The 14,114-nt window shown below is 42.5% G+C and overlaps 1 protein-coding gene across 3 annotated transcripts in view; it reads left to right on the plus strand.

Moving 5' to 3' along the window:
• The window catches only part of raly (RALY heterogeneous nuclear ribonucleoprotein), a 149,627-nt gene that overhangs the window by 103,626 nt on the left and 31,887 nt on the right, over positions 1-14,114 (plus strand). For 2 of the 3 annotated variants that reach the window (XM_070958789.1, XM_070958787.1), the window contains exons 7-8: positions 4,328-4,530; positions 7,407-7,454. In XM_070958789.1, coding sequence (XP_070814890.1) covers positions 4,328-4,530; positions 7,407-7,451 — 248 coding nt within the window. In that variant the 3' untranslated portion in view covers positions 7,452-7,454. Of the gene's footprint in view, positions 1-4,327; positions 4,531-7,406; positions 7,459-14,114 lie in introns of all 3 variants that reach the window. The other variant, XM_070958788.1, reaches the window with a different exon arrangement.

Consider the following 14,114-nt stretch of genomic DNA (forward strand, 5'->3'; position numbering starts at 1 on the left):
CAGAAAAACAGCAAACAACAGCGGGCAGTTACACCCAGAGAGAACAGCTGCAGCCAAACGAGAAACACGCACTCCGTTCCAGAGCAAAACTCAAAATTGAAATCACAAAAAAATGTCAAATTCTGCCGGACAAGCATGCAGTTGGGAGCAATCATCACTCTGACATCTGTTCACATCGTTTAGTATCTCTAATGTTGAGTACAATTACAGTAAAAGCAGAGGATAACAGCAGGCAGGAGGGCACTGAGGGAGGCCAAGACATATTTCTCCCATCTGCTGTTAGGCTGCGGTTCAGAGCGCTGCGATGAACACAAGACTTCACATTTCTGGACCTGCACGGCCTGAAGGGGACGTGGTCGACCTGAGGCCGCCGCGCTCTGAAGCAGGTTACCAGGAGTGCGTCATGTTTTGACATCATCGTGTGCACATTTTGACCTTTGAGGAACCTTTCAGTTACATACTGGCGAAAACCTTTGACCTTTGGAGGAAGCAGAGCTGCGAAACTGAATAATTCATTTCCAAACCGCTTTACAAGGACATTAGTGTGAAACTTCATGAGCAGGAGAGACGTAGATGGGAAACGACAACCACAAAATAAAACAGACCAATTTAAGAAGTTTCCCAGAAAAGTATTTATGGAAAACTTCAGCTTCTTATGTAAAAAAGCATTCTGTTCATCCAAGCATTAAAAGCACAACACATGTTTCTGCACTGCAAAATTTCTTCCATGCAAGCATGCAGTAAGGTAATAGAATACATTTAAACACATCCTCATGAAATGAATTGTACCTTTTCATGTCGCATTATGAAAAGTAAAGTTTTATCTTACTTGTCTTACTCAAAAGTGTTCCCAACTGTGCAGAGAAAGATCACTGCGTGTGTTTGCAACAACAACTGCCAGGAAAAATAATAATAATAACTTTATAATAATAACTTTGCTCAAGAACTGTAAAGCTACGAAACCGCAGTGAATAGAAAGAGACACTCTGACGAAAAGAGAGCAGCAGCAGCAGCAGCCTGGTCAGCGTTAAGTTGTGATGAGTTTCTCTGAAAGCATGCGGAGCTGGACCGAGTTCAGCACCGAACCTGCGTCTGCACCAGGATTCTGGGATGCAGCTCCAGAAACAAAACCAAGTGTGTGTGTGTGGACATGTATTAGTGGCACCGTGGGGACATAAACCTGTTTACACAGTCACATTGTGAGGACTCGCCTGCCTTATAGGGACAAAACATAAGTCCCCATAATGTAAATCACTGAATTTTAGGGTGAAGATTTGGTAGATTTTAGGGTTCAGGTCAGGCAGTGTAAGCCTATGTGATGTGCTCTGAAGTGTGTGTGTGTGTGTGTCTGTGTGTGTGTGTGTGTGTGTGTGTGTGTGTGTGTGTGTGTGTGTGTGTGTGTGTGTGTGTGTGTGTGTGTGCAGTCTGATCCCAGGCCTGTGAATCACAGCCCACAGCTGACATTTTGCCCAGTGATTCGGAGCTCTGGTGTTGCTCTGGTGCATAGGTGGCGCCAGAGAGGGTTAACCTCCAACGTGCTTTATTGAGACTGGCTGCACTCCCTCATTGTTCAGGGTAGCACAGAGAGAGTGTGATGAAAACAACAGATAAGTGCAACAAATGTGAAATTTAAAGCTTTGTTATTACACCAAATAAGGAGATACTTCATGTTTTATATGCACGATTGCTGGTGCATCAACAATTCTGCCACAAATTCATTCACAGTCAAAGCAAAACGTAACGTAACGTAACATAAGAGATAAGATAAAATTTTATTAATCAGACGCCAGGAAAATGTAATTGTTACCGACAGTAAACAATAAAAGACAGACACAGAAAGATCGAAAAAGACAATAAAAACGATACAGAACAAAAATCAACACTATATAAATATATAGCTGACAGCAAGAGGCTGGACAAACTCATCAGGAAGGCCAGCTCTGTCCTGGGATGCCCTCTGGAACAGGTGGAGGAGGTGGAGGAGAGGAGGATGACAGCCAAGCTCTCCTCCATGACAGACAACAACTCCCACCCCCTCCAACACACACTCACTGCACTGAGGAGCTCCATCAGTGACAGGATGCTACATCCAAAGTGTGTGAAGGAGCGGTATCGCAGGTCATTCCTTCCTGCAGCCGTCAGACTGCACAACAGAAACTGCTCTGCAATAATCTGTATAATAATCTGTGCAATAATCTGTGCAGTACTACCGGTACATAACAGTCTGTAAATACTATTTACAATTTTTTTAGGATGACGTTTTTCTTCCTATCCCACGTTTTTGTATCAATCAATCAATCAAACTTTATTTGTAGAGCACCCTTCATACATAAAAATGCAACACAAGGTGCTTGACAAAAGATAAAAACATAAAATAGCAATATCATAGCAAAGTACATACTTGTTGTGTTTAACTTGCATGCACTTGTTGTCTTTTACCATTCTATCCACTTATTGGTGCTGCTGTGAAATTGTGTTAAATAATGCTGAAGTTAAGCAGTTTTCCTACATGAGTCCTAAATTGCCGCTGGACCGACATTATGACGAACAGACTGCTGCTAAACAGAAATCCAGATACTCTTATTTGTGTCTCGGGAGGGTCATGCTGTGCACAAAGTGCACCCCAATTACAGCTTCAGGGCATATTTTTTATGAGCACAATCATGTTTTACAGCTGATGTGACAGTTTCTGCAGCAGACTTCTGAGACGTGCCAGCAGACCAAAGTCAAGTTTGGAAGTGTTATAATTATGAAGAAACGAGAAGATAAAACAGTTTTATGAATGTCTTTTGAGCTGTTGCAGATTGCCGGCCATCTGCAGGACCCCAAACAGAACATTAGGATCACTTTTTTTATTGGTCGTGATATTGAATTTGTCATCCAACCAAGAACAGATACAGATGCGAAGCATTAAAAAGTCAGTTTCAGCTGTCTTAAGACCAAATATATGAAAACCCTCTCTTGCTCTCAACATTAACAATAAAACTTTCTTTTAAAATTAAAAATAAAATATTCCGCTCGCGGGACAAACAAGCATGAGAGACAGAGACCGCAGTGAAATTAGATTTTTAGTGAGAGAATATTCCAGCAGGAGCGCCGCTCTTGCCAGGCCTGATCCGAGCTGCGTGTTCTTCCCTGCCTGCTAACTGTAACGGCACTGCCAGGGTGAGTCATGCATCCACAGTGTCACATGAGCACGACTACAAAGCTTAAAGTATTAAAAGTAGAAGCAGCAGAAAAATGTCCCCTGTGAGTTTTATGCTACTGAATCGTTAACTCTGCAAGATCGAGCCAATCTGAGCTACTTTTGGGTCATTTAAGTCTGTAACAGTACATATTTTTTTACAATCTATAATATGTTAAGTGTGTAACATTCAATATAACATATTTCACCAGGATAAGTGCACATCTGTCACAGCTGAGATTTGGAAATAAGGGAAATTTTCCAGAGGAATCAGAGCGAGTAAGGTAAAGGGCGTTTACCTCCTGTTCACGCTTCCACCTTCTGCAGGGATCCAGTCACACCTGCGTATGTTAATGAGATCTGCTTAAAGGTTTTGAAACACCCGCTGCGTCTGAGAAATCCCAGAGAGCATGGATTCGGTTATAACCTCGGTGGTGCCCCATGCTCGGTCCCATGCTAGAGCTCGTGTGAGTGACGGCTTGCAACCAAAAACACATGAGCCAATCAGAGCATTTAAAGGCACTGCCAGCCTTCACGTTTGTTTATCATAAGAACGGCGAGTCCCCGCGATGTGCCCGAGTTACATCTACATGTCCACGCACACACTCATTTAAAGCACGAGTGCTGTGTGTGTTTTTGTCTTGCCGCTGGTTCTGTGTCTGATTTTCTGTTGTTCCCTCATAATTGTTTCAGGAGACAGTTTTAACTTACAACCTCGCGACTGTTTGCCTCACCAACCAGCCGACTCTTACAACAAACACACTGAAGACTTTGAAGGAATTTTTTAGAAAAAAAAATGTATTTTCTGTTGACAACAACTTCTCACTGTACTGACATGTATGATTCCAGTGAATAACGACTGATGGAGAGCTTCATCACATCACAACGACCCTCACCTGAAGCTCAATATCAGCACCACCAATGAGCTTGTGGTGGACTACAGTGCTCCAAATCTGGATGCTGCTGCAAAGAAGATAGAAACTGTAAAACGTGGCTGCTTCTCACACATGTGGAGGAAAGAGTGAAGCTCCTTTCGTTGTGATTTGGAGGATCTGAGCGGCTGTTTTCATGTCTGACGCTGTGACACTTCCAGGTCAGCTTATTCTTCTTTGGCTCTTTGTGCCTCCCTGTGTGTTCGTGCAGAGCTGAGGAAGGCAGAGGAGTGCAAGAGCGAGGAGGCGTGGCAGGAAGGGGAGGAGTCGAGCTCAGAGCTGGAGGACGAGGAGGAGCACAGACAGAACAGCGAAGCTGAAGACGAGGAGGAGGAGGAGGAGGAGGAAGAGGAGGAGGACGAGGAAGAGGAGGAGGGAGAGCACAGGCAGGACGGAAGCCACGAGCACATGCCGGTATTTACACCTGTGTGTGTGTGTGTGTGTGTGTGTGTGTGTGTGTGTGTGTGTGTGTGTGTGTGTGTGTGTGTGTGTGTGTGGAGCTTCATCACACTTGATTAAAAATGACTGACTGATTAGAAATGATTTGAATTCAATTCCAGCATGTTTTTATGGCTGCAACATTAAATCAAATGGAAACATGTGGTACGAGCGTCTGATGCTCCTGATGGTTCGAAGAGTCGACATCAGGGTTTGGCTCCAGTACATTCATTGATTAGCTCATTACCAGGAATGAATCAACAGGTTTGTTTAAACAATTAAAACACACCACAAACATTTCAACACGCAGCCGATCACTCCATCTCATCCTGTTCTTTATCCTTCCGGCTTTATTTGCTGCAGTTTTTACAGACGTTTTACTGTATTCTGCTACGAGTGTGTTGCAGGGCAGTAAGGGGATGAATTACACTGAACTGATGATGAATGATGAATCATTTAAACGTTCTGTGTTTCCAATGTCCCAGATGCCCTTTTAATGGTGTTTGAAGACAGAAGAAGACTGGTAGTTGTAATAGTTATTTTCTAGAACAGGATTAATAGGCATTTCCCCATGAGAGCATAAACTCACATCGAGCATTTCGATGCTGACAGCGTTTTCACTGCTTGTAAATAAACTTTAGACTTCCAGGAAAGGCGTTCCTGCTCAAAGACACGGCCGCCCACCTCGACGTGGTCGACTGGTCGCAGGCACGGTTGACTCGATGGGCACTGATTGGATCGGTAGGCAAGAGGCGGTGAAAATTCAAACTAGAGAACAAATCAAAAACACTCTCAGAATTTGAAAGGATGAAGCCTGTACAGAGGTAGAGACAGCTCCCTGCAAGCCATCCGACCCTCGATGGCGTTACACTCACCAAAAGGAAGCATCATATCATGACCTCCTGCAGTCTGGAGGACTGCCTGTCTTCTTCCTTTACGTAAAGGTGCCGGCAATTCTGAATCGTCATCTCTAAATTATCTTGTCAAAAGTTTTCGAGTCACTGTAGAAATGACTTTTGTCCATGCGGTCCATACTAAAAGCATGTCTGTCTGTCAGCGTGGCCCTCTTTCTGCTTAGAGACAGTGCAGTCTAAAAACACAGTTCTGCTCTTTTTGTTGGTTTAACTGAAGTCTTATTTCTTCTATACTATTTCTACTTTAATGTGGCATTTTCGGAGCATACATATTGAAATAATATCAATTACTTGCTTGTATCTTGCGGTACTACATTTATGCAGATTTTTAAATAGAAAGAGATTCGAGGCACCAGTGCGCTGAAAAAAAGTGGCCGAGGAACTCTCCTTTAAAAATATATCATTTCTAACTTCTGGTCCTAAACTGTAGATGTAGTGTATCAAAATGCAGTGATGGACATAGTTATGGGACACAGCTTTGTCTGCAGAAGCTGCTACCTTCTCTCAGCGCTGCTTTCTTGGACTGTCGGTAGCTGCTCGCAGACACGGCTGTCCCTGCAAAAGATTATTCAAAAAGATCTGCTTTCTGTTATCGTGGCCACATAAGCAGATTTGACTTCAATAAAGCCTCATTAGAAGAAGAAGAAGAAGAAGAAGAAGAAGAAGAAATGTACTTTATTGATCACATCATACAGTCTTAGTTGCACACTACACGCCATGCTTCCCGTGAAGTTAGTTTTCTCTGCATTCATCCCATCCTCGGTCTGATCATCCTCTGCGGCAGACCAGCAGCGGTGGGCTGCCAGCCGACGCCGACGCTGACGCCGGCGCCCGGGGACCAGTACTCCTTCATCACCAGTGGTCAGGTGGTGATGTTCTTGCATGTTTTTAGTGGGGGTTATTTAGGAGGAAACCCCGGGTGAACACGGGGAGAACATGCAAACTCCACACAGAAAGGCCCTTTTTCCTCGAGCAGCAGGCACTGAAGGCACGATGGAGGACACGCCACCAGCGCCCACAGCGGGATTCAAACCGGGGACCCTCTAGCTGTGAGGCGACAGTTACCACTTGTGCCACCGTGCTACCCAAACCCAAAATTAACATCCCAACACGCAGACAGTTCAAAGGTTTAACTGCACATTTTATTGATTTCAATTGTTTTTGCTTTAAATCCTTCAATTAATCCGTAATCTTCCGTGAACGTGCGCTCATACTTGTCCGATAAAGCTGATCATTCATTCTGATCATCGCTGTCTCTGAGCTTTTTTTGATGATTTTTAGTTGTGTCTGCTCTTACTGGCACCTTTTTAAATGAGGGTTCTCCCTGCAGGGACTTAAATAAATGAAATTGAGTGACTGAATGAGTGAATGAACGTATATCTGATGGAGTTTCGTTTCTTTTCCAACCTCCCGGAGTCCCACAGCAGCTGCACAGGAAGGAAAACAATAGCTGTCCTTTATCTCCTGACTTATTTCTTGAGCAGATAGGAATATAAAACACTATAGCAGGTCAGAAAGTCACCAGCGATGGTCTGCTTGATGGATTATTTGCGATGCTTTATGTACTATAATGCATTTTAAATTGTGGTGCTTAAATGCTAATAAAACCTTCCCATCATAATGCGTTTTATACGGCATACTGTAATTGATTGTATTCGTTGCTCGTGAGATTTGATGCTCTCTGCCCTTCTAATTCCACATTAGTTGACCGCAGCTGGCAGATAAACTTGGTTTGATTCCTGGGAAAATAACATAAAAACTTACAAAGGGTTTCTTTTTGTCAATCTGTATAAAAGTATTCTGGATTCCAGCCTTCCCCTGTTGCCCTTATGTGACCTGAAATTTTATATAATCATAATCTGAGGCCAGTTGGATACTTACAGTACATATTTGTGTGTGTGTGTTGACTGTGGTCTTTTCTTCTGTTGTTTTATTCAGGAGAACAGTCACGTATCATCAGAGATGGACTCGATTCACCCATGAGAGGTGAGTGCTCGTTTCTGAAATCCGCTTGGATGTCGTGCACGAGGAGACATTTTGCAGGTTATTTGCTCTCCAGTCGTAAACACGGTCAAATCTTCAGAGCTCTGCCCAGCTCTGCTCTTTTGTCTGCGCTGCCGTGGGGTTTAGCTTTGAGCCCCCGTCCACTTGAAAGTACGTCTTCTTGTTGACACAGTTGAATGCTTGAGGCGCTCGAGGGCTGTTTTCACATTCATCTGCCTTTAAAGAGGTGGGCCTTTGAGCTTTGTCAGTGACATCACAAACAGCTCGGCATAATCCTGGTCCAGTATTCACTATTCAGCTGGTGTGTGTGATGTGGAAACTTGAAGCCTCCAAAGCACAAACTCTCAGGGCGGACTTTTCGGGACAGTAGGAGGCGGTGTGTGTGTGTGTGTGTGTGTGTGTGTGTGTGTGTGTGTGTGTGTGTGTGTGTGTGTGTGTGTGCTTGTTTTTCTATCCTTCTTGAGACCTTGACCAGTAAAAGCACCTTCCATATTAGGACCGGTGGACAACTTAGGACCAAAATCATGGTCCCAATAAGGATGACCACTGCAACTGATAGAGAATGGCATTTTTACATGCCTGGTGGTGAAATCTAGAAAAAATGGTGTGGACCTAATGTGGAGGGTTTTTTACTGGAGTGTGTGTATTGGTTCTAAGAAGTGTACCGCCTCTGGCCAAATTATGTAATCGCAAGTGTGTGTAAAATTTCGAATTTTGCCCCCTCTGGCCAACTTACACAATTGCAAAATCAACTAAAAACATGAATTTTTACATTTATGTATTATATATAATATTTATATAGTTAATTAAAAAAGTATTTTAAGACCACTAAATATTAAATAAGTTATCATATTACATTAATGTAATATATATAATATTACTGTACACAGGGTTCATACAGACAAGGGCAAGTCAAATTCAAGGACTTTCAAGTACCTTTTCAAGTACTTATTTTTATTTTCAAGGATGAATTTTTCTTCATTACCATTCATCTGTTCCAAGAGAATTCTGCAAATTCATAGATGAAGCTATGGGTTTAAGATCTTTATCAGCCTAAAGACCACAATACTCACTGACAATCAAATGTTTTTTGGGGGGTAAGAGACCTAAATCTTTTATGCATTTTTAACTGTTTTCAACTGAACTGGAGACTGAAAATATGACTATGGAATGTATTATTATCAGGCATGTGATTGCCAAGGGACAAAAAAGAACCATGCATTGCACATAATAGCACTGTCAGTTGACATCAGCCTCTGTAGGGAGGCAGGCTCTATTTTGGTGCTTTTTTTAATGCATTCTGGCATCTTATTTACATTAGAGTACACTTCTTAATCATTGTGGCTGCCTCTGTCCTCCATCAGCCATCTGATCATGGCTTACCTGTTCACTTTTACTTTCTCTACTTTTCTTTACTAGCCTACCCCATCACTTGATGGTGCCACATTCAGATGGCTAATGGAGGACAGAGGCAGATTCACATTTGGTTAATAAAATTGTCATTTATTTACAATTCATTCTGATGTGCTGGAGATAAACAGAAAATGATCTGTTCATCTGTATATTGTTCAAACATATAGAACCACATGGTTAATTAATATGTAGAATGATATGAGCGAAGCTTTCACAGTTAGCAACAATCAACAATCCAGCCTCTCATGCAACTCTGATATTTTTGATGTTAGTGAGGTGTTCATCCACTGGATTCTTCCTAAAAGTTTCCTCAGCTGTTATCACTGTTTGTAAAACTATTAGACTGATAAAATATTAAACGTTTTGGCTAACGTAATGTTACAAGAGGCTAGTTGTGGCTAGCTAGAGTTGCGCCAGGCGAGACTAATTACCTAGCTAATGGTTTAGCTGTCTACAGTGCAATGCTAAGTGAGTTAGCTGTAACGTTAGCACTAAATTATATATTATTTTAATAACATGTGGCTTATATGTGTCGTTTACACTGCTCACCCAGCTCTACAGTGATCAGCACACTCACTCACTCTTGCTCGCTCACTCACTCATGCCAGCTTCCTGTTTAGCCTGCACACTGCAGCTACGTAAAATACAAGTGCCTCAAATTATTAAGACTGCTCGAACAAAACCGTCTGTCATTAACTAGCAAGCTACAGTAAGTAGCTTACTACTTGCTTACTACTCTCAATTTTTATGCCTCCGCAATAGCGATAGCCAGGGCCTCAGGCATCATGTTTTCGGGTTGTCCGTCCATCTGTCCGGCCCATTCTTTCAAAAGCAATATCTTAAGAATGTTTTGAGGGAATTTCTTCAAAGATGGCAAAAATGTTCACTTGGAGTAAAGGATGAACTCATTTGATCTTGGTGGCCAAAGGTCAAAGGTCAAGGTCACTGTGACCTCATGTCTTTTGAATGCGATATCTCAAGTACACTCTGAGGGAATTTCTTACGATTTGGCATAAACAACCTCTGGGACACAAGGATGAAATTATTCAATTGGACTTAATGTGAGGGGGAGACTATCTCAGAACCTGAGAGCAGCTGCAGCAGTCACCAGTTCCAGAGCTGTGGCAGTCTTTAATGCCCATGCTGCTGTCCTCTTCTGTTCCTGCTGAGTCACCTCTGGAGTGTTTCAGCAGTCTATCAACTATCCAGTCCATCAGCCCTGTTGCCGGATTCCAATCCTGCTCTTCTGTTGCTGGCCTCCTGCTCTGATCTCCAGCAGATGGTCTCTGGTCCCACACTCCAGGCCCTACACTCCAGTTCTGATCATCAGTCACGTCTCCAACCTCCAGAGAAGTCCTGTCTTTACCACCAGCCACCAGCCCAACTTCCAGAGGGGTTTAGTCTTCACTGCCTTCCTCCTGAGATCCGCCCCTGTCCAGCCTTCCATTGTTGCCTGCTTATGCTCAGCTGTATAGTTGAACTTTTGCTGCTAACTAGCTTTTCTGTGTTTTGGTGTCAGTGTTTAATGCATGCTGTGTCTCCTCTGTCTCAGAATCCCTGCCTGCCTGCCAGTCTGCTCACTAACCAATGCTTCCCTGCTAACTCCACCGGCAATACCACCTTGCGGTTCTCCATTCCTCCTCTTCCCTCTGCCATACCAGCCATTTCATCTCCTTTACCCATTTCCCAACAAAACAAATTATTCAATAAATCTGTTAAAACTTTTGGACTAAACCAAACTGAATTCTGAACCACTATCATTTTTCTGTCTGTATTCTGTTGCTCATAGCCATTTTGTATTTGCTTTGATACCATTTTACATTTTTATTTGCATTTCTTTGTGGTTAGCTCAGTTCAGTAGTGACAGAAGCTTTGTCAGAGAAAAAATTGTTTGGCGGACAGTCCAAAACCTTGTACTGAATGGAGTCCAGCTAGTAAATTGTATGTAACAACTGCAACAACAAAACATTTTTGTTCTTTTTTCCTTCTTTCTTCTTTTATTTTTAAGGATTGTTATACATTGTGAACTTGTTTAGCTTAAAGGTGGATAGGCTACCCAATTCCGCCATGCTTAGAGCCTGTTAGCCTACTTTAAATATTTATTCATTCTTATTTATTTATGTACAAAGGCAGGCTTATATTATTTATTTTATTCCAATTCAATTCTATAGTTTTTGTTTGTTATTTATTTTTGCAAATGTCTATTCAATACAAAATGCACTTCATGGCATTAAATTGTTCATTTTATGTTAATCTTAAGGAATCGTTTAACACATAATAATATTTATTTCATATTGCTTTTAACTTATAGCTTGTGGGGATTCAATTTAAAAAGACTAAAAATCCAAGGCAACCAATATTTTCTTATGGTCAGTTTCTATATGCTCATTTGTTTGATGTCAGAATTTATTATTATTTGTTTATTTACTTATTATTATCATTATTATTGTTTGAGTTTTGCTTGCTTCACTACTGTCTGTCTATCTGTCTGAGTGAAAAGGGATGAAAATAAAGGAGTTCATCAGGGGCAAGAAGTGGAAGGTTTTAGACTGGCCAAGTCAATCTCCAGACTTAAGCCCTATAAAGCATGCATGTTACCTGCTAAAGAGGAGACTGAAGGGACTAACCCCCAAAAACAAACAACAACTGAAAGAGGCTGCGGTGAAAGCCTGGAAAAGCACCACAAAAGAAGAATGCAAAAGGTTGGTGATGTCAGTGGGTCACAGGCTTGATACAGTTATTGCAAGGAAAGGATCTGCAACTAGATAAACCTGTTCAATATGTACAGGGGGCAACCTGGGATGCGCGTGCACGTCGATGATCGATGGTCACACTCGTTGGCACCAATCCTAACTTGTAGCATACCAGAGTAAGGGGAGAAACTCAGCTAAAAGCCTCCACCAAGCACTGCCACCAAAACGAAACCTAATTCATACTGCAATAAGTTATATGGGCATATAAGGAAAACACAAAAACAGTGTACGTCCACTTTAGAGCGTCTGCGGTATTCACCACTTTAAACAAGCCACAAATGCCTGATATCATATGAAAGCAGAGTCTGATGATGACGAAGATGTCTGCCTCCTCACTGTGCGACCAAAACTTGGCGAGCTAGCAGCCAAAGAGTAGCAGAAAAAAAACTTTGCTAAATCATACAGTGGGTCTTACCTTTGCTGTTTTATGGTCAAAAGTTATATTCCAGCTCGAAAAAACGCTGCTAATGTCTCCTCCTATGACTCTGCGTTAGCTTGAGATCAACCACGAAGGTCCTGGTTGTTTACATAAAGAGGAGCGGGTTTCAAGAGTGCGGGGAGCGCTCACATGCAATACGCTATCTGTGGGCTTACTTCCTTCTGTATCGTCATTGGTGTTTCTATGGTGAACTTGGGTCCTGCCCCTCCAATGACCAAAAAGGGGGGCGGGGGGGTTTACTGGCTGCTGTAAGTGCGCAGTTAGTTTCACTTCTCCTTGTCATTTGCACGTGAATGGGCAGAGCGCACACAGAGGCTCACAGACGACCCTGCTGAGCAGGCCGAGGTGTTATTTTATTGTTTTATTTACATTGCGTACGTTTATGAGGTTAAAAAGAAGAGAAAGCAGCTGCTACAGAGAAGATTGGAAGAGAGCCTTCAGAGAGATAACTACTCCGCTCAGACGCACGCCTGTGTGAAAACATCCGTAAAACTGCTCAGGTTCATTTTTTTTGGCATGTACTTTTGCACAGTTACCCATCAGATATTACTTTACTAATTCATAGAAGAATTTGGCCATTATCACATGATTTAAAGGTGGTTTTCACTCAAAATAATGTTTTGTTTTTAGGTGGAGATAAAAAATAAAAATTTCTACTGTGTTCAAGATGAATTTACTCTGACATAGTAACACATATCTCGATTCTGACACTTCTGTAGTAATCTCACAGGTCTTAGCTTTCTTTTGAGACCAAGATTATTCATACAGCCCTTGTAGTTGTGAAGATATACTCTATTTATTTTGGGTAGGTCATTTTGAAGAAGAGGCAGACAAAATAGGCCTGGTACTGAAGAGAGTATTATTCACTTTAATCTATTTTAAGTCTATCTGTTCCAATACTTTTGCCACCTAAACATTTGGTGTTCAGTTACAAATAATGCTATATTCTAAGTTGTGTATCAGATCCAGATGTAAATACCTGGAAATAAAAGCTGAAATGTTGATCTCTTGTCTCATATTCATCTTTTGATCTCAAACCCAAATGTTTTCAGTCTACAACAAAAATAAAGGAATTGGCCTCACTCTTCCAATACTTTTGGAGGGGCGTGTAGATCTATGGAGGATGCAATCGCCACAGCCCCTCACACAGCTCTGAGCCACCTTGAACTCCCGGGTAACTATGTGAGGAGGCTCTTTGTTGACCATAGTTCAGCATTTAACACCATCATCCCAGACATATTAGTTGAAAACTTACTCACAAACCGTCCACAAAATTGTGAAAATAGGTCCCTACTGTTCCTCCAAGTGCACCCTCAGCACTGGCTCCCCACAGGGCTGTGTGCTGGGCCCTCTTCTACCTTCTACACACTCTGTATACGCATGACTGCACTCCAATCCAACCCTCCAACACCATCATTAAGTTTGCTGATGATACCACATGGTTGGACTGATACATAATGGAGATGAATCGCCGTACAGAGATGAGATCCTGAAGCTGTCTTCATGATCTTCTGCTAACAACCTGTCTTTTAACACGAGCAAAACTAAAGAACTGATCATTGACTTTAAGAAAAAATGAGCAGAGTCCGTCCCCCTTCACATCAGTGGAGATAGTGTGGAGAGGGTCTCCACCTTTAAGTTCTAGGGGGTGCAAATCTCTGAGGACCTCGGCTGGACAATGAAAACCTCTGCAGCAGTGAAGAAGGCCCAGCAGCGACTGCACTTCCTGAGGGTGCTTCAGAAAAACAGACTGAAGGAGAAGGTGTTGGTGTCCTTCGACTGTGCCATCATTGAGAGTGTGCTAGCATATTGCATCTTGGTGTGGTATGCTGGCTGCTCGGCTGCTGACAGAAAAGCTCTGCAGAGGGTGATAAAAATGGGAGAGAGAACCATCGGCTGCCTTCTGCCTTCTCTGGAGGAGATCTTCAGCTCCCAGTGCCTCAGCAGAGCCAAGAAGACTGTTCCCACCCAGGTCACAAACTCTTCTCTCTCTTGCCCTCTGGCAGGAGGTACGGCAGCTTAAGGACACAAACAGAC

The sequence above is a fragment of the Chaetodon trifascialis genome, chromosome 3 (assembly GCF_039877785.1).
Source record: "Chaetodon trifascialis isolate fChaTrf1 chromosome 3, fChaTrf1.hap1, whole genome shotgun sequence".
Taxonomy (NCBI): Eukaryota; Metazoa; Chordata; class Actinopteri; order Chaetodontiformes; family Chaetodontidae; genus Chaetodon; species Chaetodon trifascialis.